This window comes from Lithobates pipiens, unplaced genomic scaffold (genome assembly GCF_037356315.1).
Source record: "Lithobates pipiens isolate NorthernLeopardFrog02 unplaced genomic scaffold, aLitPip1_a1.2 Scaffold_30, whole genome shotgun sequence".
Classification (NCBI taxonomy): domain Eukaryota; kingdom Metazoa; phylum Chordata; class Amphibia; order Anura; family Ranidae; genus Lithobates; species Lithobates pipiens.
This window is the reverse complement of record NW_027507791.1, coordinates 71,733,265-71,758,754: the sequence shown is the minus strand read 5'-3', so window position 1 is coordinate 71,758,754 and position 25,490 is coordinate 71,733,265. Positions and strand designations below refer to the sequence as shown.

General features: G+C 42.6%; 1 protein-coding gene across 2 annotated transcripts in view; it reads right to left on the bottom strand.

The window, feature by feature from the left end:
• PELI2 (pellino E3 ubiquitin protein ligase family member 2) overlaps positions 1–25,490 on the bottom strand; it is a 129,590-nt gene that overhangs the window by 33,147 nt on the left and 70,953 nt on the right. For both annotated transcript variants that reach the window (XM_077464428.1, XM_077464429.1), the window contains exon 2: positions 17,848–17,977. In XM_077464428.1, coding sequence (XP_077320554.1) covers positions 17,848–17,977 — 130 coding nt within the window. The remainder of the gene's footprint in view (positions 1–17,847; positions 17,978–25,490) is intronic.

Genomic DNA, 25,490 nt, shown 5'->3' with positions numbered 1-25,490 from the left:
GTGGGGAACCCCAGACGAGGAGGATCAGACCTGCTCTGTGCAAAACAACTGCACAGAGCAGGCGAGTAGAATTTTTTTTTTTTTTTTTTATAAAGACAAAAGCCTTTACTATCACTTTAATCCTTTCAGGACCACAGAGCATGAATGTCCTGACCAAATTTAGCACCACTATGCATTGGTTAACTTGAGAATAACTTTGCAAACCAAATTTTTATATAATTAAGTACATACAAGGCTTTTATTTTGAATACTGTAAAAACCTTTTGTAAGATAAATGCGCAACAATGTAAAAAAGTTTTACATTTTCTTCTGTATAATTTTTTTTAATACTGTAATTTTATCTGACAATTACATATATTAAAAATATTGCACTAGCTCTGCTAGAAGCTACAGTGTTCATCTGAAGGCAGAAAGCATTTATTTTCTAAAGGAAAATATGCAATCACTAGGTTAGAGCCCACAGAATTATAACATTATCGGGAACCACTCTGGTTCCCAATACTCAGTGACAATACTCAGCGATCGCGCTGCGCGTGCACGTCCGTGGCGGCGTGTTACCCGGGAACACTGCTCGTCACCGCCGCTGGTAAACAGCCATCAGATGTGATCAATTTTCAGCGCTTGGCACCATAGTTTGTAGACTCTAATTTTCACAAAGACCAAATAATATATACTAATGTGGGTTATTTTTACCAAAGATAGGTAACAGTATAAATTTTGGCCAAAATTTATGAAGAAAAATTACTAATTAGCAAAAATTTATGACAAAGAAAAAGGCATTTTTTTTTCACAAAATTTACGTTTTATTTTATTTATAGCACAAAAAATAAAAAACCCACTAAAAGAAAGCTCCATTTGTGTGGAAAAAAGGACGCAAGTTTCACATAGATACAGTGTTGGATGACTGAGTAATTGTCATTCAAACAGAGTGCTGAAAGCTGAAAATTGGTCTGGTCAGGAAGGGGGTGTAAGTGCACTGTATTGAGGTGGTTAAACAAAACAAACAAGCAAAAAATAAAAAACACACACACACACACACACACACACACACCTAAAAGTTAAGCCAATTTTTTGGATAATGTGAAAGATGATGTTACGCCACGTGAGTCAGGTCCAGCTATAAACATTGTACATGTAAAGGATTACAATACGGATATTGAACGAGGTAATGATTGCATACACACAAAACAATGTTGATTGGGTTGAAAAACATCACCTCAATAAAATAAATAAAAAAAATAAAAAGCTACACAGCATAGAGAAAATAAAATAAGTAGTTGACTTGTACATGTGACAGCAGATAAGGGCTTACATAAAACCAATATTGGAGAACAAGCATCTTAAATACTGTAATATCGTTGGTGAGTAGGTGGGTTCAACAGCTAAAACCTCTTAAAGCTAAACACACATTTCGGCAGCTTGCAGCTAGCAAGCCCAATTTTATTATATTTGGCCGTACAGCCTCTGTTGACCTATTGAAATTTTTTCTACGGTAGAGTGTTTATTGCAGTAAAACAATCGATGAGTCTGGGAGGTGTGGGTCTTATCCCTTGCCTAGCTATTTTCCTAGCAGAAAATAGGATTTTGTGTAAGAAGACCTTGGTGAACTTATCGAGGTCTGCATCAGGAAATATTCCCAGCAGACACTGTTTCGGGTGTAGGCTGCAGAGCTGGAGGCGTTCCTCTATACAGCTTTCATTGGCCCTCTTATGACTCATGCCCCCTCCCTTCCTGGAAAACTCATAAGAGTGAGCTACAGTCATCATAGTTCGAATCTCCATCAGTTCAGCAGGGAATGGCTGACATTTGAACATCTATGGACAGGCTGAATGTATCAAAGTTATTCGATTGGGGGCGGCCGGAGAAGCCTCCCCCTCTGGGAAAACAATGGCTCAGTGGGAGGGATACCTCCATCAACACGGTTTTGATGGGGAATTATGCAATTTTCTTTCCTGCAACCCGTGGTTGCAGGAAAGAAAAGCGCTTCATCTACGGCTGGCTTTAAGAAAGCAGACCACTAGAACTGAAATACAGCTCATTCAGCCAGCTGCATAAAAAAACGGTGGCATTTACAGTTCCATGTGAGCAAGGAAGGATACCTTACATAGCATGGATCAGTTCTAATCTGCTTTGATCATAATACCTATGGTAGAACACACCTTTCAGAGAGTATTATGTAAAGCTGCCGAGGCTTTTAAAGTCTTGGGTTCTAAGAAAGGTTAAGAACAGGGCGTGTGTTCTCCTGGGAACACGGATGACTGTGTGCAGAGCTTTGCTAGGATGGAAAATTATGCAGACATTTGGGAGAACTCCGACTCATGTTCCCTACCTTGGCTGAGAATCACGCAACAATACAAGTTTGTTTAGAAGAGGCAAACAGCGCTAAACATTGTACGCTGAAAACAAGACCAGATCGAATCACAAAACAAAATCTGTTTTATATAAAACAAAGGAACACTCCCTAAAAATTTAGCCAGATTGTCGCCAAGAAATTTAACACATTTGGGAGTGTCGAATCCCTCCAGCTTCTCGTTTTATCATGCATCACTACGCAAACAGCAAAGCCTGCAGCAAACACAGGGCCATGAACCCAACACAAGACCTTTGCTACAGAATTACATTTAGCACCTGCAAGAGAATCGTTCAAGATTTTTTTTTTTTCCTTTAACTTAGAAGGCGGAAAGCATCAATCTCAAGCTAACCCTGCTGCTTAATTGTGTAGTCATCGTCTGGAAAACTAAATCAAGAAACAAAATTAAAATCACACATGCAGTATAATGCTGTCCAAATATTTTCATTTTCCAAACAATACCAAGACTAAAGAGATAATAGAACATAGCCATTTATGGCTTATATAAAGTGTGTGTAGGCTAAATATGAGGAAGCTCTAATGCCGCGTACACACGACTGGACTTTGGCGGACTTGGTCCGGCGGACTTTGCAGCTGTGGTCCGCCGGACTTTCAAACGAACGGCCTTGGCCACACATGATCACTCCAAAAGTCTGACGGATTTGAACGTGATGACGTAGAATAAGGAAGTTCATAGCCAGCAGCCAATAGCTGCCCTAGCGTCGGTTTTAGTCCGTCGGACTAGCATACACACGAACGGATTATCCGCTAAAAGCCAGACAATTTTGATGCCAGTCTTATTTCTAGGTCCGCCGGACTTCTGGGAAGAAAAAGTCAACTGGACCCCACACACGATTGAATTGTCCAATGGACTCTGGTCTGCCGGAAAGTTCTGATCGTCTGTACGTGGCATTGGGGTAGATTTAGACTTGCGTCTAAATCTTCCTTTACTCTGAAGCCCGATCCATATTTGGATCACTTTTCCAAACAAGCTTTACTATAATAATCAACCTTAACAGGTTAAAAGTTGTGTGAGAACAGAAAAATTAACCTATTGATAACATTTGCACATAATTACGTGAAATACAAATCATGCAAAATTGTGAAAAATATAAAAGTGAATTTTTTCACCACTTACGTTGCACAACTCTAACACTTAAGCGCCAACAATCAGTCCATCTCAGAAGAAAAAATTTATTATTCCTCGTCATCTCCACCGTGATAGGGCACACCTCACCAGCGAAAAAGTGTCCCCAAGAAGAAAAGAAAAGATTCTTCCACCGCCAAAATTACTGCCGCTTACCAGCTAATTTGATCCCATATATGAGATCAGATATCGCCAAATAACTTGCCAAATGACTGGTCACTCAATCAAGGTTTGGACTGCATGGAGGGTTTAGGCTGAATGGAGGGTGTATCCTTTGGAGCGCTCTGCTCGAATACCAGTATACTCATACGACCACACTGCTCATTTCCCACCATAGCGTAAAATTGCCAGAATAATAAAAAGATTAAAAATGTTGCACTTGCATAACATATATATCAGAAAAGCATCTATAAAAAAAACTTTCAGCCGGCCGGCTTCTTTATTGCTGCCCGTTACTTCCGGGATCAGTGTATATTAGCGGTGACGTGAGCACGCTGCTCCTCCCAACACCGTTTCGTTAGAGAACTTCTTCCAGGGGCACTCACATTTTCTGAGTGTTTCGGAGCATACATTGCTCCCTCCTCAGGAGTTGAAATGTTTTTGGAAGTTAGTGAGGGAAAATTTCTCTAACAGAGCCCCAAATTACAGGAAAAATAGGATTTTTTGTACTCACCGTAAAATTCCTTTTCTCTGTAATTCACCGACCGTCACAGCTCCTCTCTTAGCCATTGGGTTGTTAGGCCCCACCTTTAGGAGAATACTAGGCATTACAGGTTATGTAAAACACAGAACTTTCCAGTTCCGCCTAGGGGGCGGTCCCTTCGGTAACAACCCTTCAGCCTGCCATGCAGTCATCAGTACGTCAACAAGCAGTATAACGTAAAGAGAAAAAGGAGGGGTGGGCGCTGTGTCTGTCAATGAATTACAGAGAAAAGGATTTTACGGCAAGTACAAAAAAAATCCTATTTTCTCTTATATTCACTGCCCGACACAGCTCCTCTTAGCTATTGGGACGTCCCCAAGCAGAGCCAAACGAGGGGTGGGAAAACAGCATAGAAAAACCTTCATCCACCATGGCAAGTGGGAACTAGTGTAACTTTACACACTAAAAACAGTGCGTGGAAAAAATCCACCACAACCAGGGTACCCTCAACAGGAGTGACTACCCACAACTGCACCAAAAACTGCGGAATGTAATGCAACAGTGCATTAACTTAACGGTATTGCATTTTTACCCAAAAAACAAAAAAAGTTAAATATTGCATACCCAATTGCAACTATACGGCCGCCTGCAAAACTTTGCAGCCAAAACAGGCATCAGCCGGTGCATTGACATCTACCTTGTAGAACTTGGCAAAAGTGTGGACAGACGAACCAGGTCACGGCTTTACACACTTGAGCAACAGACGATTGGTGTCGGAAGGCCCAAGACATTCGACTGCCCTTGTGGAGTGGGCCGTGACCAGAAAGGGGGGCACCTGCCCCTTCAAGGCGTAGGCTTGTACTACAATCTGTCTGATCCACCTGGAAATGGTGGCCGACGACACCGCAATGCTTTTCTTTGGACCAGCCACCGAAACAAACAGAGTCTGACTTCCGAAAGGGAGCCGCGGCAGACAAATACACCTTCACAGCCGAACCACGTCCAGAGCGTGAAGGGCCACCTCCTTAGGATATGTCTGCTTAGGACACAGAGATGGCAACACAATGTCCTCATTGATGTGAAACGCCGAGACCACCTTCGGCAGAAAAGACGGTTGCGGACGCAACACCACCTTATCCTTGTGGACAACCAGATAGGGCGACTTACAGGACAAGGCCGCCAGTTCCGAAACCCTCCTGGCCGATGTAATGGCCACTAGAAAGACCACTTTCTGGGAAAGTCAACAGAGGGATCTCCCGGATATTTTCAAATGGCGGTTTGTGTCATCAGCAACACCAGGTTCAGATCCCACGGGGGTAACGGTGGACGCACCTGAGGAACTACATGTTGCACCCCTTGAACAAAAGGTACTCACCAGTGAGTGAGATGCCAGGAGGTTGTTGGGGGGGAGGGGAAGACAGCTAAGGCTGATATTTGTCCTTTATTGGTGCTTAACACCAACTTCTGGTCTACTCCTTGCTGAAGAAACAGCAGGATCCTGGATATAGAAAAGGAGCGCGGATGCCATCCTTTCTCCTCACATAAAGATGTAAGCCTTCCAGGTACGATGATAAATCTTCCTAGAAGAGGATTTCCTTGCTCTCAACATAGCGGGGATCACCGAGTCTGACAGACCCCGGTTCCTCAACAGCTGGCTCTCAATAGCCATGCCTTTAAAGCCAGCACTGGTAAAGCAGGATGGAGAATCGGACCTTGAGACAGAAGGTCCACTCGTAACGGCAGTCGCCAGGGGGCATCTGCCACCAGCCGCACTAGGTCTGTGTACCATGGACGCGGAGGCCAATCTGGAGCGACCAGAATTACTGGGATCCCTTCGACTTCCACTCTGCGGAGCAGACGTGGTAGCAGCTTTAATGGGAGGATAAGCATAGATCAGCTGATACTGACCCCACAGAGCCACCAGCACATCTGACGCTTCTGCCCAAGGATCTCTTGTCCTGAACACAAATCTGAGCACTTTCCGATTGAGACGGGAGGCCAGCAGATCCACGTCTGGTGTGCCCCACCACAGGCACAGCAGCCTGAATATCTTAGGATGCAACGCCTATTCTCATGGTTCCAGCATCTGGCGACTCAGATATTGCGCCTGCCAGTTCTCCACTCCGGGGATGTAAATGGCCGACAGGGCCATTACATGTTGCTCTGCCCACCGAAGTATGTGAGCGACCTCCCGTGCGGCGGCTGAGCTTCTCGTTCCTCCTTGGTGATTGACATATGCCACCGCAGTGGCGTTGTCTGACTGGATCCTGATCGGACACCCTCGCAGTCTCATCGACCATGTAGGGAGACATAGCCTGATCACTCTCAGCTCGAGCAGATTGATCGGCAATTTGGATTCCTCCGTCGACCAGAAGCCCTGAGTTGACTGAACCCCCATCACTCCACTCCAGCTGGATAGGCTGGCGTCCGTTGTGATCACTGTCCATTTTAGAGGTAGGAATGACTTCCCGGACTGAAGCATCGGGGACCTCAGCCACCAGATCAGTGAATCTGACTAACTGGCTCACCTGGATCTGCTGATCCAGGGACAACGGAGATGTGTCCCACTTTGTGAAAATCTCCTTCTGCAGATCTCTGGTGTGAAACTGGGCATACGGAACTGCCTCGAAGGAGGCCACAATGAGACCCAGGACTCACATGCAGAAGCAAAGCGACGACCACTTGCGGTTCATCATAAGTTTTACCGCGGCTCTGAGTCTGCAGCTTGTCTGAAGGGAGAAACACTCTCGCTTCCCTGGAGTCCAGCAGTAAGCCTAGTTACTCCAAACGCTGAGTCGGTACTACCACAACTTCTTTAGGTTTAACAGCCACCCAAATTCTTGCAGGGTCTGCATGGTGATCACCACATCCTCCTCCAACTCTGAGGCTGAAGATGCTCTCAGGAGGAGACTTGGGGGGGGGGGGGGGGGGCGCGATGCCAAACCAAAAGGGAGAGCCACAAACAGATAGTGGGCTTCCGACTGTAAACCGCAGAAACTTTTGATGCCGGAGGCATATGGGTATGCAGGTTAGAATCCTGGATGTCTAAAGACGCCAGGGAGTCTCCTTGATGGAGTGCAGCGACTACTGAGCCAACTGATTCCATTCTGAACCTCTGCACTTTCAAAGTGATTGAGGGCTTTTAGATCAAAGATTGCAGTTTCCAAGAAGGAAGGGGTAAGTCCAAACAGGTTTGAGTAGAAACCCTGGAAATGGTCCGACTCCAGAACAAGTACAATCACCCCGCGATTCAGCAGGTCCCTTGTGGCCCCCGAGAGGGCCTCCTGGCGAGCCAGGAGAACGGGAATGCTGGGAGGGGGAAGAATCTGTTTGGCGGCCAAGAGAAACTATCTTGTAGCCTGAGGAAATCAGATCGAAGACCCATTGGTCAGACAGTCGAGAGGACCACCGGGCCGCAAACAGCCGAAGGCGACCCCCCCACCCCAGACATGGGGGCAAACCTTCATGCAGTAGGCTTGCGGATCCAGGGATGTTTATGTCCTTCCGTGGATGTCCTGTCGGGCTGGGGACGTTTGGCAAAAGCTCCAGGCGGACAAAAAAGGCGTTTGTGAGCGGAAAAGGGTGGCCCTTGCCTACGGCATGGCTCCTTGGCCTTCCTGGCCTGTGGGAGTAGTGTACTCTTACCACCAGTGGCATTCTTAATAATGTCATCCAAAGAGGCTCCAAAAAGCCGGTCGCCAAGGAAGGGAAGATCCGTCAGGGCTTTCTTGGATGCCTGGTTAGCAGACCAGAATTTTAACCAAATCACGTGCCGCAGAACCACTGCCGACACTGAAGCCCTGGATAACAGGGGGAGAGTATCCAGGGCCTTGTCACAAACTTACTTAAGGCCTTGCACTAGTTGGTCTGCCGTTCCACGCAGACAGGAGAAGCCTGTTCTCCCAATTTGATGTGCAACAACTTTGCCCACTCAGTTAGTGTTTGCGACCCAAGTGCAGATGCCAGTACTGGTCGCACGGCTGACCCCACAACCGTGAACGAACGAGCCACTGCCTCGGCCTTCCTGTCCGTGGGATCCTTAAATGCAGGAGTCCCCTCTACTGAGATCGTAGTTACCTTGTTTAACCTGGATACTGGGGGGTCCACGACCGGAGGAGCAGACCACTTTTTGAGAAGGCTCGTCTTGATGGGGTAACACACCACCATGTATTTGGGGACATCCCAGTGTGATATCGCAGATTAAAACCGCCACTAAACAATGGGAAACGACAGTTCTAGCTGAAGCACAGTTGGCAGGAGCAAAATATGTGGCAAACCCAACAGATGACACAAAGGACATGGCTAGCAGCTCAAACCATGCTCAGGGACCTATCCTCACAACTAGCAGAAAACAAAAGATTCTTTTTACAGCAAAACCACTTTTAGGAAGGGGAGAACACAGGACATATGTTGGCAATGCTGGCCAAATCGCAACAGTCATCCTCACACGTAGGGGGGGACTGACACACGGGGATTACCATGCTATACCACTGAAGCCATAATAGACATATTAAAAAAAAACATCTGTATAAAGTGAAGCACGATGTCAAACTGAAAAATAAATAGGTTCACACACAAAAAAAAAAAAAAAAAACCACACACACACAAGCAAACACAACACAACCACACTTTTTATCCCGATCACTCTTTTCCTGGCTGGGCCCACCTTATAATGTGCATGAGCGACACAGCCCTATTTCTTCTATTAGTAATGGATACTTCAATAGACCACTGGAGGCCACCATGCATACAGCTTACCCACATGGATGAATGGTGCCACCCATGCACAGTTATGAAAGGGAGCCGGCCATGACCCTGATTGACGAAAGATTACTGGATTGGGGGAAGACCACCTGTATTATTCAAGGTGGGATGCACTCAAGGTTGGATGAGGAAACCTGAAGTGGAACTCTATCCATAACTTGAAGAAAAAAAATAAAAAAAAATAAAAAAGGGTATCATTGTATCTGAGCCACAGTTCTGGTATGAGAAGCCTGGGCTGACTGGCAGTTACCTATTCATCTGCATGATTTTTTTGTGTGTGGCATGACGGCTGCAGCAGAAAGTGAAATGCCACTATTAACATTTTGGCAAACTTTTACAGTTTATGTGCCAAAATTTCAAATGCAGACCGTGTGCCGAATTCAAAACACACAAACTGTACCCAGCACGACCCGGCGAAGAGCCTTCACACACGTCTCAATATATATCCAAATCAAATAACGGTTCAGTCAGAGTTCCACTTTATGAACATCTATTAATGAAAATGTAATGTAGATTCTAGCACTCTTAAATATGTCAATGGGGGAAGCGGCATCCACAGATGTCTGGGTGGAATTCACATGTGCGAGTGCTCACATCACATTCCATAAATAGCAACACACAGCTGGAACACAATGTTCATGTACTTTCTGGGACAAATACAGAAACAAGCATGAATCGCTTCTGCGTCTCGTCTCAAACCACATGAGCATTCAACAGCGTTGTTTAAAGTGTTATTACATGCACAGAACCAGCGAGGTCAGTCAGATCAGGAGAAGTGTTCACAGGTACCAGATAGGAGGCATCATGGGGGCAAGACGACCAACACTCTGACCACCTGCTGTGGACCACAAGCCTCTCTCCTCTTCTGCAATGTTCATCAGTCATGTCCTAAAACCTAACAAGGTTCATAGAAGCTTACACCCACCTCGTTTAGAGTAGTATTCTAGCCAATTAGACAGAATTTTGTAGCTTCATGTCATATACACTTCCCTATGAAATTATATAGCCGGGGGGTACCCCCATTTCCTCTTACAGATCCTTGCTGCCATTGGCTTGCTGGACAACGAATGATCATCACTCCTCGCCCCATCCTACTGCAAGCTGCCTTAAAAAGGAGGTTGTAAAGCCTTCCATATACCCAGTGAAGTCCTCCCACACAAGTTGCATCCGTCTACCTTCAGTCTTCTCAACAACTGCTCAAAGTACTGAATTTATAAGCTTGTCTGAGCTTTGGGGGAAGGGGGGGCATGGAGAATGACACCCTGCAGAGCTCAGCAAGGAGAGCTGATTGGAGGGAAGAGACACACCCCTCCTCCACACAGCTCACAGGAACAGAGATGAGACTGTCAATCAGCTGGAGGTCCCTCCCCTGTCACCACTTGTCTTGGTGATGGAGTGAAGCAGCAGACAGAAATGACGCTTAGTGTTTTTAATTGAAACAAGTATACACTACAGAAGGATATGCTCTGTCCATATTTCATGTCCTGGGTTTGCAACCACTTTAAAAGAGAGACTCAGAAATCATTTTTATAAAGCTCCTAGCAGGTATCAAAAAGTATAGGCATCCAAAAGTATTGGCACATACCTAGATTTTCTCTTTTCTTCCACTGCACTCAAATTCTGAGCCATATAGTGTTAGAGATGGCTCACTGCTTCTAGACCAGCAGTCTCCAAACTTTATACACAAAGGGCTAGTTTACTGTCCTTCAAACTTTTTTTTGTCTTTGTCAATGGGAGTTAAAAATAAAATAAAGACAGCACCTGTAGTCAGTAAGAGGAAAAATGGTGTCTTATCATTGGTGTCAGTGAAATGAATAGTGACCCATCATTGCGTTGGTGTCCGTGGGAGAAATGGTTCCCCACTGTTGGTGTCAGGAGGAACGACACCCCAACTGCTGGTGTCAGTTGGGGGAAAAGTGCCCTAGGGGCTGGATAAATGCAAGCAAGGGGGCGACAGTTGAGACCACTGCTCTAGATATTTCTAGTGGCCCATTGGAGCGACGGGCTCTGCCAATACCAGGATTTTGCCCAATCAGTATGCCTTGGAATTTGGGCCTAGGGAGTCTTAAGAAAACCTTTTAAAAAAGGGAGGTCCAGCTGCTTTTAGACGCCTACACTTCATACCTGCCAGCAGCTTTATTTTAATTTTTTTATGCAAGAGGCAATATGAAGCTGTCAAGATTCAATTATAGCAACTCAATAAGAACTGTACCTGAACATGTATTACTCTGGGGTTTCATCCTCGTATGATTTCGCTACTTACCGACTTGCTCATCGGGAACAACAAGCATGGGCATAGGAGTCATCCTGACAATCTATACTTGTCAACAGAAATGTTGTGAAAAGGCAAAACACTGATGACAGCCCCAAAGCATTCACCTTCAAAAACAAGTTGGCTAGCCACCATATTTATAACCTAATGGTTTCCATTTACCACCCTGTGCAATGTAATAGAGATTCAACATCACCACAGTGCAGAGACATCACTGAATTCTGCTATGCAGGGGACTATGGCAAGATACTGCCAGTATATCATTAAAATGCATTCCCTGATGTTATAATCAATAACGAAATCTGTCTAAGAGGTGCTTTATACATTTGCCTATAGTTATGCCAAGTTAATGCAAGAATTTAATTAAAAAAGCACAATTATAAATGTACAAGTTTAGTTCCAAAAAGGCTTAGATTTGCCCTCATATTTACCTTGATTAGCTGATCCAGGTCTCTCCACCTACAGTTGGCTTGAAAAAGTAAAAGTCTTAGTCACAGTCCTGCCTACTGCCTGGCCTCACACCCTTGTAATGAATCACACGGCGTATGCACAATAATATCAATTAATATATGTGTAGCCGTTTCTATTCCTTTGAACTACTCTGTTATTCAATGATGGAGGAATGGCGCACCATTTCATCCTCTCATTAGGTATCCATGGTCAATGGTAAGGTTTGAGAGAAGGCTAGCAAAAGCACCAACTTGGGGTTTATAGATGAAAACACAAGATGCACTTGCCTCCTGTAGACGCCTGCTATAAAGTCTGCATGGCTACATAAGATTAAAATCACTAAACGTTTGTCCTAAGTAAACATTTGTTAATGTTCATACAGGAAAAAAAAAAAAAATTTGGGGAAAATTCAGCTAAGACGGTTTGTGCTAGACCTACTGTATACTGAAAATAATGCAACCTAGAGCAAAAATTGCACATTCATTCTTTTATGCCTTCCCTGTGAAATCACCTCTGCAAATAAACTGCCATCAATATAGGAGTGCAGGAATCTTGTGGAGCCTTCATGGACTTTCAGACAGCTCCCAAAGGGCGTGTTGTATATGTATAGGATGCCAGGGGCAAAGAGCACCATATCCTATTAAACACCAAAATCTCCTATCCTCACCATAAGTGGACTGTTGAGGAGCACCAGGGAAAACCACATTACAAAAAGTATACAATTTTGGGGGGGTACACACCTCTGTGATTCTTATTTATACAAAAGCTAAAATCCTACAAAAGGTCAATGCACATATAAAAGAGAAACTGCATAGTCAACTTCCTTTAGTCAAATGTTCTCTTTCTACTGCTAATACAGAAATGTCAGAGGAGTAGAATTAGATTAGAGAGGCCAGCCTCTATGCAGTATCACAATAAAATTAGTTTGCACTGGGAACACCACCATCAAATTGCATACAACCCCACCAGGCAGAGATCTGGGACACCAGGACAACCAGATGGCAGGTTTCTCCCATGTGTTTGCAGGGAATGTACAAGAGCCAAACTACTGGGGATCCAGAAAAAATAAATAAATCATAAGTCGTCCAATGGCATCCACATCCTTTAGAGCACTATCCATGGGGCACAGAGAATAATTTGTAAAGCTTTACCCAGCACACAAAGAACCAAGGTGAATGGAGGAAAGAAGGGGTAGTAGGTCTTCCACAAGAAAGTTGAAAATGGGCACCCTCTCCCATGCCCCCCCGCCATCTCTAACCAACTTCCAAAAAGGCACCAAACACGTCAAATCTCAAGGTGCTCAAATTAGGCAAATTAGTGTTTTCAGATCTAAAAGTCAGGTTTACGCCTTCTCCAGTGTCTCTCTATCGTTCAGTACTGAATCTTAGCAAACATAAGTAAGCAATGAGGTACAGGAGGGAGTCCCGCTAAGCTTGCATTGAATTAGTCAGTATTTGTAAAATTCCGAGACATGGGTTTCAGGATGATCTGGAAGCTCTCTTATATCCAAGTGTCCACATACATACCTCCCCCATTGCCACATAGGAGAAAAATGCACTATAAGTCTAGGTAGAGGAAAAGGCTGCAATACCTTATTCCTTGCTCCAGCATGCTGGGCAACTGGTCCCCCAAAATCTCTTTTCTAAAACCCTCCAGATAACAGTTACATGCCGACATCATCAAGTACAATGAAAAACAACCAACCCTGCATTGGTAGGCAAGGCCTACCCACAACCCAGAGCAGCTGGGGAAGGGAAGCACCGGAGCCTGCAAAGAGGAGGTAGAAGCTAAGAATTACCTTACGCATCAATCCCTAGATGGGGGGGGGGGGCTGGTGGTAGGTCAAGGGCATCCACTTTTAAAGTAGCCCTTTCCTCTATCAATGTTTGAACAAGCTGCAAAATCTAATATTCAGCTGATACACAAATCCTCAGTGCATATTAGGCAAAATTAAAAACAAAAATATATATTGTGAAGCCAGGCTGTCAAAAAGCTCTGTGCCCTTCCCGTGGCAGTCACACGTCACTACACTCTGCATACATCAGCAGCACGGAATGTTGTTGAAGATGGAGATGAGAGTTGAGTTTTGACAAAAAGTTAAAGCTTGTTTATCAGGGTTAAGTCTACACTGTATGTTTTGGATAAAGAAGTGTACTGGAAATGGCTGATGGAGCTACGAGTGTGTTTACATGCTTGGGAGCCGACAAAACTCAACTTTAAAAGTGAACCTTTGCTTTGTCTAGGTAAACTAAAGTAATGTAAAGCAAAAAGCTTGCTTAACTGGTCCTCCCAGAGCTGTGTGTACGCACTTTCCTTTTAGCAGGCAAACGCCAATTACCAGAGCTGTCATTTGGAAGTTACATGCTCCTCAAACCAAAAATGTACCTTGTATTTCTCCTGAAGACAAAAAAAAAAAAAGATACAAAGGAACATCAAGTATTTGAAGCTGGGAAGGGCAGGGCTCGACAAATCACAGGTGTCAGGTCGACTGGAAATTGCACCCTGGCGCCTGGGCTTGTGCCACCCATTCCCGGACAAGCCATGCTTTTAGGCCCGAAGTCCTGGAAATGCAGTTGGCCAGTTCTGGCAGGGCATCTATTGACCTCCTCCAAAACCCCACCCCCCTGCGAACACATTGGGTGTGCGCTGTGTCCAACCACAGCAGCCCTTTACAATGTGATTGGACACAGATGATCACATGGTAAACAGACTTGCCATATATATATCTATACACACACACACACACATATATATACATATACACACACACACACATATACATATACATATACATATACATATACACACACACACACACACACACACACGATTCCTGGGTCTTTCAGTGTAGTGCTACTGCAAGCGAGAGCTACACAAGCTAGTGGAAGCAACACATGGACATAGGAGAATCAATAAGCAAAGACACTAATTGCAGCCACAACATGTGAGCCCATCAACACAAGGTAAAGAAACAGCGGCGGTCAGCGTTTTTTTTTGGGGGGGGTGGATGAATGCTGTGACAAGCAATCCTACACTGCTGCATGTCAAATCATCCCAATGTGAATGTGGGCTAAAACCTGGAAGCCGATTGGTTTCTATGCAGAGCTGCACCAGATTTTACCCTCTCGTGTTAGTAAATCCACCCCCCCCCCCCTTTTTTGTTTGCTAGGAAATTACTTAGGAGCCCTAAACATTATTTAAAGGAGAGGCCCTAGAGAATAAAATGGAGGGTACTGCAATTTTTTACGTCACAGGGTATTTGCGCAGTGGTCTTTCAAATGCAATAATAATAAAAATTAAAAATACGCTTTACATATAGTTACATAGTGGGTGAGGTTGGGAAAAAAAAAAAAAAAAAACACAATACCCAATTGCTTGGTAAAATATAAAAGCCGATGTTACGGCAAGTAAATAGATGGGAGTTTGGGGTGACGTCCCCTCCTGCTGCTTTCAAAAGTAGAGAAAGCTGACCACTGGCTGAAAAACAAAAACACTAGAATGACACCTGCAGCTCTCATACAGCAGCTCTATAACCAAAGTCCAGCAATGCACCGGTACATCGCTCGGTGTCAAGTGGTTAAGAGAGTCTGGAAACTCCTAAAAGCCTTATTTTTGTGAAGATTGAGAAGCAATGCCTCAAGGGACATGTAGTCCTGTGCAGGAAGCGAGTGGTTCTAAAGGCAGAAGTTTTTTTTACTTTGCTATAGGGGCACTCCATACTATAAAAAAAAAAAAAAAACGAATGCTCCTGCGCTTAAGAAATAACTTGGCAGCTGGTCAAAATCATGAGTCTTCGCTAGTCAAGCCACCACATAAGCTGTGCTGCCACTCTCCACAGGTCAGGGGAAACCAAAAAAAAAAAAAAAAAAAAAAAGGAAGAACAGGGCACACTAGCGCACCACCTTTGCGACACTAATATTGCAAAAAGTTAAAAACATACTCACAAACGAGTGATAAAATCAAGCAAATTGTATAAAACCACCATTGGTTCCATCCAGCAAGATCCGCTGGCCAGTAAAGCCCCATACACATCAGATTTGCTGCCGATTGGTCTTCAGATTTACCAAAAGCATGTAGTGCAAGGGCCTGCCTGATTGCATAAAAATGTAAACGCCTAAGGTTTGTCCTCATATTATATGTTTTTGGTAAATCTGAAGAAGAAAAAAAAAAAATCAACAGAAAATCTGATATGTGTATGGGGCTCGACAGTTATCGGATTTAGAATCTAAAAGAAAGCTGATGTGTTTCAAGGGTTGTCCCCTCTTCAGGGCTCAGAATTTTTTTTGAAGGAAGACATGGTTTTTGTATGGCCAGCATAAGTGACAGCAGGCGCAGGGAGCGTTTATCAAGCCACCTGACTACGACAAGGTAGTGTACATAATATACTACAGTTCTGTCTGAAAATCTGCAAAACTGATTTTTTTTTTCGTAAAAAAAAATAAATAAATAAAAAATAAAAATTGATCTCGGAGTCCGATTTACCCTCTAATAGTAAATACGGTATCTCTCTTAGAATGGATTCGAGATTTAGCTCCCTAACCAAAAAGTTGGTTATTTTTTATTTACCACTGTGTAGATCTCTATAGACATCTCTCTCTCGACCTCTCTCCCCCCATCTCTTCGCAACAACTAATTGATTCATTTCATAATCGATTACTATTTTCATACTCGATCAGCCAGTAACATAATGGGGGGGGGGGGGGGGCCTTTATAACACAACAATACAATCACTAATGTAAGTATTACTTTCACTGTTCTACAGTAAAAAAATGAACCCCTTCCAGTAGTGATCATCTTCTTTTATGTACTATAAAGGGACAATTTTAGTCTTTTTAACCCCATTATGTTACTAAACATCTTAGGCCTGGTTCACATCTATATGTTTATTGGTGATTTTTGCAGAAAAGCACTACAGTTCATTTACATGGTTTCCTATGGGACACGTTCCGATCTGTGCTTTTTTCAGCCGCTGCATATTTGGAAAGGGTCAGGGAGTTTTAAAGCAAAACTGTGCTTTTTTGGTTCAATATACTTTAATGAAGAAGCTGCAGAAAAGAATGTCATGCGTTTCTGCAGCAATTTGCATCTTTTAATCTGCCCAAAAAAATGCAAAAACACGCAAATTGCAGTAAAATCAAAAAACGCACAGCAAAAAGCACTGCAGAAACAGATCAAAAGCAAAAACTGCATAGGCGTGTACCGAGCCTTATGCTGGCCACACGGATCAATTTTCAGGTGAGAATATTCAGATGGAAAATAAAAAAAAAATCTTTGTACATTCGCTGAATGAAAGAATTTTGTTTGAAATTTTCACTTCATTTCTAAACAAAAACCACATACACTGTCTGAAAATTCCTTTGACCAAGAAGTTTTCTATTATTTCCAAATTTTCCCATCACTCTGGTTAAAAATGAACGTCAATTTGACCCACTTTTTTTAAGGTTATTAACCGATTAATCGAAACAATAAAAATCGGCCAACTAATAGATTATGAAAAATATATAACAATCGTTAGTTGCAAAATATAATCTATCTACACACACACATATATTTATATTATTTTATTTTTTATTTTTAAATAATACAATTGCCTTTTATTTTAAACTTTACATATTAACTAAATTATACACTGCACTTTTGTTAAGGTTATTCCGATTAATCAAAACAATAATCAGTCAACTAATCGATTAAGAATATAAATCGTTAGTTGCAGCCCTAGTTTGTAGTGTACGCAGATTTGCAAAACAATGCGATAAAAAGAATATTGCTGAACTTTGTTTTGTTTTATCTCACGGTTACTGTGAAATTGTGTGAATGCATCAGTGCAGTGCATGTCATCTCATCTTGCAGGGCTTGGATTCATTGAAGGAGTTTACCAAAAATGTAAATATTGCAGAATATAAAGCCTCATGCTACTTAGCTAAGCTCCATTTCATGCTGAATAAACTAAATTATTGTATCTTAAATGTATTTTTACTCTAAAGGCATTTTAGTGAAATAAATTTGATTATATATATATATATATATATATATATATATATATATATATATATATATATATATATATATATATATCCACCCTGCAATCAACCCAACCATTGTTAGGAATGCAGCTGGTTAGGGATTAAATTTTGGGTAATTCAGTGGAGATGAACTAGTTCTAGATTTACATTTCAACAACTACATCGGATCTTTTATTCATTACTTATACTGTCTCTAACCTTAGTAGCCTGGGGAGTTGAAACCACGTGGACTGAGCTGGCTCTGACTCCATTTGATTTAGGCCGCTTATAGAGTGCAAATCTGCTTTTCCTTCTCCCTCTGTCACCATTAGGAAGGCAGCCATTGTACCTATAAAAGAACACATAAAACGAAAATAGTTTAGAATATTGTTCATGTTCACAGCACTCATTTTCATACATGTGTAGCTGGTATGTACTTTTAGATTTTTCTACAAGCCATGCAAGAAAATGTTGAAAAGCTCTCTTGCACAAGGATAATGTACTGATACTGTACACTAGAAGGCCTGCTCAGTGCCAGGACAAGGTCATCTAGTGCCAAGGCAAAGATGCTAAACAGTGTTTGCCATCTTTCCCCAACACAAATCTCCCCCCTCCAAATTGCTCATTCTAGCAAAAAGCCCCACCCCCCCCCCCCAACCCATACCTGCTTTACACTATTGTGGGTATTGCATCTATTAGCCAATGTGTGCATGTTGGTCCATGCATATGTAGGCATTTAGAGGCAGGAAAAGAGATAAAAAAAAAAAAAAAAAAAAGAAAAGAAATAAAAAAAATAAAAAAAAAAAAAAGAAGAAAAGAAATAAAATAAATAAAAAAAAAAAAACCAGCCAGCGAGTATAGAAGCAGCAGTGTTTTGTCGGAAGAAAATGCAAGGAACGTTTACCACTTGCGCTCAATTCAGTTTAATGGTCAGAATACATTTTTGATTTTGCCCAATAAAATAAATTAAACTCCCAAGTACTTGACACACCTAAATGCGTTACAGGCGTTTACAAGTGTCAAGCGTTTTTTTCTGCTAAAACACAGCTGCCAGGAGGAAAGTCGTCTAAGAGATGCCCAAAGCGTCCGGTCTACATGAGGCCCAAGGACAACTACAATTGGTAACCAAAAGGAAAAAAAAAATGGCTTTTCAATCAGGCATGCCATACATAGGAGCGATATGGAATGCTTTTCATATACCATATTCTCATTTCTCAATATTGGGAGAGCAACGGGCTATGAACTGTAACGTTTCTAACCCATCTCAAAACCCTTTTCATTTCATTTCAATGGAGGTGATGGCACATAAGAGCTGGAAAACTCCCCGTAACCAGACAGCCAATGTGCCCAGTAAAATCACAAATCGGTGCCTACCATGCAAAAATGTTCTGTCCATTCTCTGTTCACCCCCCAATTCCCCAACATTCCTGTGGCACTCTGTGTACCCGATGCCAGTCCTCCATGAAGAATATCAGGCCAGCAGAACAAGCTCCCACGTCTGTTCTTCAGGTGAGAGCTGATAAGACTTGTTTAATTTGAAGAGTAAAGACACAATGCATAGCAGTGCGGTGCTTTACAGCTAATGATCCATGACATAGATGGAAAAAAAGGATGAGAAGAATTGTCAACGGATTTCTATTTCCAACGTGGAAGAATTTAGTCTAAACACACATTTTGGGAATTCCTCTGCCACACACAGTCTAACCGCTACAATAAAACAAAGCGTGTTCTGACAAAGGAAGACCTGAAGCACAAGTACAAAGAAAGTCATTGATATTGTGAATGCTTCATCCTTGAGTCACATCTTTAGGCTGATCACACACAAAAAGGCAGCACATGAGCATGTCGCTGGGAAGACTTCCTTACAAACTGCATTCAAATGAACAGCTGCAATATAGAGGAAACCAATTAACCTTTACCCGTTTACCCACAAATATACCAGCGCCGAGCCACTCCCTGATGCTCTACAAAGAACCAAAGTCATTCATGGTGCCCGATGAGAGAAGGGCTCTGTTCTCACCCTATTTTTACTGACAGACTTCCTTAAAGAGTAATCCCTTTCAAAGCGGACATTTCCATTTTTAGTGCATGCTTGCCAACTGAGCTCCCTACCTTTCTTTCACACTTGGGTAAGACCATGGCCACTGATCTGACAACCAGCGACAGCAGCAACAAAGGCCTGTATAAGGCCTCATGCACACTGGGCGTTCAGCCTCCATGCATGAAATCCTGTTGGTGGCCAGCCCAGCTTCCGGGAGACCTGGCTGCAGCGCTTTACGCATATGCAGTAGGGAGCTGGCTGTGAATATTAAAAGTCAGCAACTACAGTATTTCTAGCTGCAGACTTAAATTTTTTGGTGGGGGGGGGGGGGCTGCACCTCTTTAAAAACGCCAGTCAAAGCACTTGTCACCAAATAAAATGGTTAGCTTACAGTCCTGTTCACACCTTGCAATTGCTTAAAAAATATTACACTCCATGTCGCTTTAGTGGTGCTTCAAAGCCTTCATAAGGCCTCTTTCACACTGAAGGCAGTTTTCATGCGTTTTAGCGCTAATAGCACCTCCCATGCCGCCCCAGTGTGAAAACCTGAGTGCTTTCACACTGGGGTGAAGCACTTGCAGGACATTCGAAAAAGTCCTGCAAATAGCATCTTTGGGACTGTTTGGGAGCGCTGTATACAGAGCCCCTTGCAGCGCTTTCAAAGAGCCGCAACACGGGCGGTTTTAGCCCTTTTTCAGCCACTAGCGGGGTTTAAAAGCAGCTGAAAAGCGCTGCCTAAACAGCACTAAAGCACTGCTAAAACGAGGGGAACAGCCCCAGTGTGTGTAAAGCTGGCTATACACCTATAGATTATCTACAGATTTTCTATGGTTTGATGGAAAAAGTGCAACAGATTTCTCCATGTTCACTAAACTGTGTGGATGGAGGAATCTCCCACTTTTTCCAGCTAACCATAGAAAACCTGCAGATAATCTATAGGTGTATGGCCAGCTTTAGGGGTCTTAAAATCTGTCAGTGCACAGTTGAAGCAACTGCAGCTTTTGAGAGGGTTCAATTCAGCTTTAGCTTCACTTTGTTTTGGGAGGTATTGCAGGTACACACAGAAAAAAAAAAAAAAAAAAAAAACACATTGGCCAAAGCATCATCAAAACCCCACTGAAGCATTAAAAACTAGGAGGTGCACCAAATGGAAATTTTGGTGTCGAAACCAAAAATTCAGGATGTACTTGGCTGAAAACTAAAAGGGACAGGTTTTAAAATTATATATATATATATATCCTCCCTATAAAAATTCTATGCATGTCTTCATACTGGCCCATTGCGCTTCCATTGTGTTAAAGATCCTGCTTGCTGCATTTTTGCTCCTCAAGTCTATGTGTAAAACACATGTAAAAATAGCACTAGAAAGCAAAAATGTGTTTCTCCAGCAAGATGACATATCAGATGTGTGAGTCTAATATGCTTTAACTCAGTTACATACAGAACAAAGTTTTAAATGATTTATCTAATTTTCAGCAGATATTCAAGTGCAAATGGCCAGCAAATCACTGCATTCTCTGGTCCTTGAGAACTATATGCAAGGAAATCCCACCACTGAGCAGGTAGCAATGCCTGGAAAAAAAAGGAAGGTCTTTAAATCAATTCAGAAAGGCCTATTTCATCCTGCTCTGTCACTTCAGATGTTAAAAGCGGGATTCCACCCTAAAGTAGAACTTCCGCTGATCGGAACCCTCCCCCCCCCTCCGGTGTTACAATTGACACCTTTCAGGAGGGAGGGGGGTGGAGATACCTGTCAAAGACAGGTATTTTCACCCACTTCAGGGCATAGACTCCCACGGGAGTCTACGCCATTTCCTGCCCTGCCGCGCTGTCTGCTGGGGGACACACGGGTCCCAGTGACAGCGCGGAGATTTCCTATTGCGTGGCACGGTTCGCGCATGCGCAGTAGGGAACCGGGAAGTGAAGCCGATTCGCTTCACTTCCTGATTCCCTCACCTAGAATGGTGGCGACAGCAGCCGAGGGCCCGAGCGATCGATCGGCCTCGGCATCGCTGGAACCCAGGACAGGTGAGTATCCATTTATTAAAAGTCAGCAGCTGTAGTATTTATAGCTGCTGGCTTTAAATTTTTTTTTTTTTTGGTGGAATCCCTCTTTAAGTGTATAATAGTTTTCTTAAAATAACAAAAAAACGCAAACAAAACAAAACCACACACGTTTAACCCCCCTGACGGTATTCCCGAGTCTGGCTCGGGGGGGAATTTTCATACCAAAAGCGGTATCCCCGAGCCAGACTCGGGACTGCATCGCTGGATCCAGGAGGAGGTTTACTTACCTTCTCCCTCGGATCCAGCGTCGTCTCCCCGCTGTACGAGCGAGCCGTGTCTCGCTCGATGCATCACATCGCCGACCTCCGTGCCCTGCGAGCGTTGCGACGCACGGGGACGGAGATCAGCGCCAAATTCAAAAAGTGAAACAAAAACAGTAAACATACAGTATAATGTAATCTTACAGATTACATTGCTGTATGTAAATATTTCACATCCCCTTTGTCCCTAGTGGTCTGTCCAGTGCCCTGCATGCAGTTTTATGTAATAAAAACTGTTCTTTATGCCTGGAAACTGGAGATTGTCCATAGCAACCAAAACTGTCCCTTTACATCAAAAATGGTTTTAGACCAGCTAGAAAACAGCGATAATAAATTAGAATCACTCGCAGAATTGAGCGATAGCGATTTGTGGGGAGATCGGTCATCAAATACTGAAAAGTAATGACAGCGACAATTCTGCAACTGAGCAAATTTCAGTGTTTTTGATGTGATTACATTATTGAATCATTTTTATTATTGTTATATTATTATTTGGTACAATTATTTATAATTATTTATTATATTATAATTTATGATTTAATTTTTCTAAATTTTATTATACCCGGGATGTCTGCTAGACTCTGGTTTGGACAGATTTAAGTGAGTTATTCCTAAGAATTGCAGGACTACAATATAAAATGCCAAATTTTCATGCAAAATAATTGTACCGCTTTTAGCACCTAAAATCCGAAATAATCGTACCGCCAGGGAGGTTAATTTTAACATCTTCACAAGCATATTGTCCCCTTGCATCAAAAAGGCCAAAATACAAACCTGGTTTATGGGAGGAGCTTGCTACAGATGTAGAACTGAATGAAGGTATAAGCCAGGGGTCTCCAAACTTACTAAACAAAGAGCCAGTTTCCTGCCTTTCACACTAGACGGGCATGACTGTGACCAATGAGAGTATTAAATGCTCAAGCATCAATGGGGGTGTCCACCATTTGGTGGTCAGTTTGGTGGTTTGTGGCATTAAAAAATGTGATTACTAGGAGGAATAATGTCCCATCATTGCTACTAGTGGCAGAAACAGTGCACCATCCTTAGTGTCAGTGAAAGAAACAATGTCTCATCACTGGTGCCAGTAAGAGAAACAATTCCTCCAGAGCCGGACAAGGGCAAAGGACCACATCCGGCACGGTTACCACTTTTTTTTTTAATCACAAGTACTGATACTTTTTGTCAAGTACTCGCCAATACCAAAGTACAGGAAAAGTCTGTAGGAGCCTGTGCATTAAACCTCTGATGCAATAAAATCCAGATGCTCTGCAAGTTAATTTTTCCCAAAAAAATAAAATGCACTTTTTTCCTATATCTTTATCAATATCTCATAAATCACATGGGGATATAGACTGCTTAGAGTGCAGAAGTTCTGTGGAAGGTGCCGTGTGTTATGTACAGCTGTTTCTAGGTGGTAAAGACAACAGTTTTTCCATAGCTGGGAGATCACAAGCCCAAACATGCCACTATAGAGGATATATTTCATGTTGGCGATTTCAATAACCTGGCATACCTACGTATTACAGACCCAGCCGGAACGCCTGGCAATACTTTTTGCTAACGCTGCAATTAACATCCTTCTCTGGATCGTCAAAGCAACAGAAGCCAAAATCTTTTCAGCATGTTTCAGGATAAGTGGCTTAAGCACATGCTAGATATCAAGTTGGCTCTATGGAGATTATGTATTCAATGTTAATTAACAGACAAGGTCCTTGCTTACATCATTTTCCTGTTTGCAATCCCTTTATGCAATGCTGTGTGAGCACAAATTAATTAAAAAAAAAAAAAAAAAAAAAAGCACACACACACAAACACAAACACCTTTAGGGTGATCCATATTACTGTCTGAACAAAATCCTTCCACAAATTCTGCTTATAATACAAGTGTGAAACGTACACATACACACAGTATGTTAAAGCAGAGTTCCAGCCTCAAAAAATAAAGTCACCAGCTACAAATACATATAACTTACGTGGCCAACCATCAGGTTCAACACATAGTTTGCCCCAGTTATCAATCACAATATCCAAAAACGTAGGGAGGGGGGTGCGCTCCAGATCTACTTTAATTTTAGCCTGGAACTCCGCTTTAATCAACCTAAAAGAGTGATTGCTAACTGAGGCAAACTATGTGCCGTCTCTAATAGTCTCGGTCTCTGATAGTTGGCCACATAAGCTATATTGCCAATTGCCATAGTGCTGCATTAAACAGCCATCATTTTGTCCAAAAGCTACAGGGGAAGTTTCAAAAGACAATAAAATAGCAGCTGGTAGGGCCTGACCATGAAGTCAAATAAAATTAGAATCAAGTCACTTCACACATGTCCAGATCTGTCAACCATAATCCCTCCTGGAAATGGGATTTCCTACTAGCCCTACCCAGTGGTCATCAGCAGCTCTCCGGCAGAAACTGTGGTCCAAGCTGAAAACTTGTTTCGGGGGTCACAGGCTTCTCAGATGTACCCCAATATGGTGCAAACCCAACTATGTTGCATTGGCTAAACTAGAATGGTTTCATATCTGGCAGGTGAAGGGCAAAATTTTTTTTGTTTCAACTGTACTCTAGGAACATACTGAAATAATTTGCTCAACTACAAACTGACTATGATCTACCTAACCAGCAATTTTATCGAAACTTGCATGTGCACCATGCAGTGCAAGCTCAATTACCTGTAACTGGAAGATACTCAACAAGGAATAATAATAAAAAATAAAAATAAAATTATATATATATATATATATATATATATATATATATATATATATATATATATATATATATATATATATTATATTATATATTATATTATATATATATACATACACACACACACACACACACACACACACACACCTCACAAAAGTGAGTACACTCCTCTCATTTTTATAAATATTTTATCTTTTCACATGACAACACTGAAGAAATGACACTTTTCTACAATGTAAAGTAGTGAGCGTACAGGTTGCATAACAGTGTAAATTTTCTGCCCCCTCAAAATAACTCACACACATTAATGTCTACACCTATGGCAACAAAGGTGAGTACATCCCTAAGTGAAAATGTCCAAATTGGACCCAAGTAGCCATTTTCCCTCCCCAGAGTAATGCGACTCAGTGTTACACAAGGTCTCAGGTATGAATGGGGAGCAGGTGTGTTAAATTTGGCATTATTGCGCTCACTCTCCCATACTGATCACTGGAAGTTCAACATTGCACCTCATGGCAAAGAACTCTGAGGATCTGAAAAAAAAAATAAAAAATAATAATGTTGCTCTGCATAAAGATGGCTTAGGCTATAAGAAGATTGGCAAGATGCTGAAACTTAATTGCAGCACGGTGGCCAAGACCATACAGCTGTTTAACAGGGCAGGTTCCACTAAGAACAGGCCTCACCATGGTCGACCAAAGAAGTTGAGTGCACGTGCCCAGCGTCATATCCAGAGGTTGTCTTTGGGAAACAGACGTACGAGTGCTACCAGCATTGCTGCAGAGGT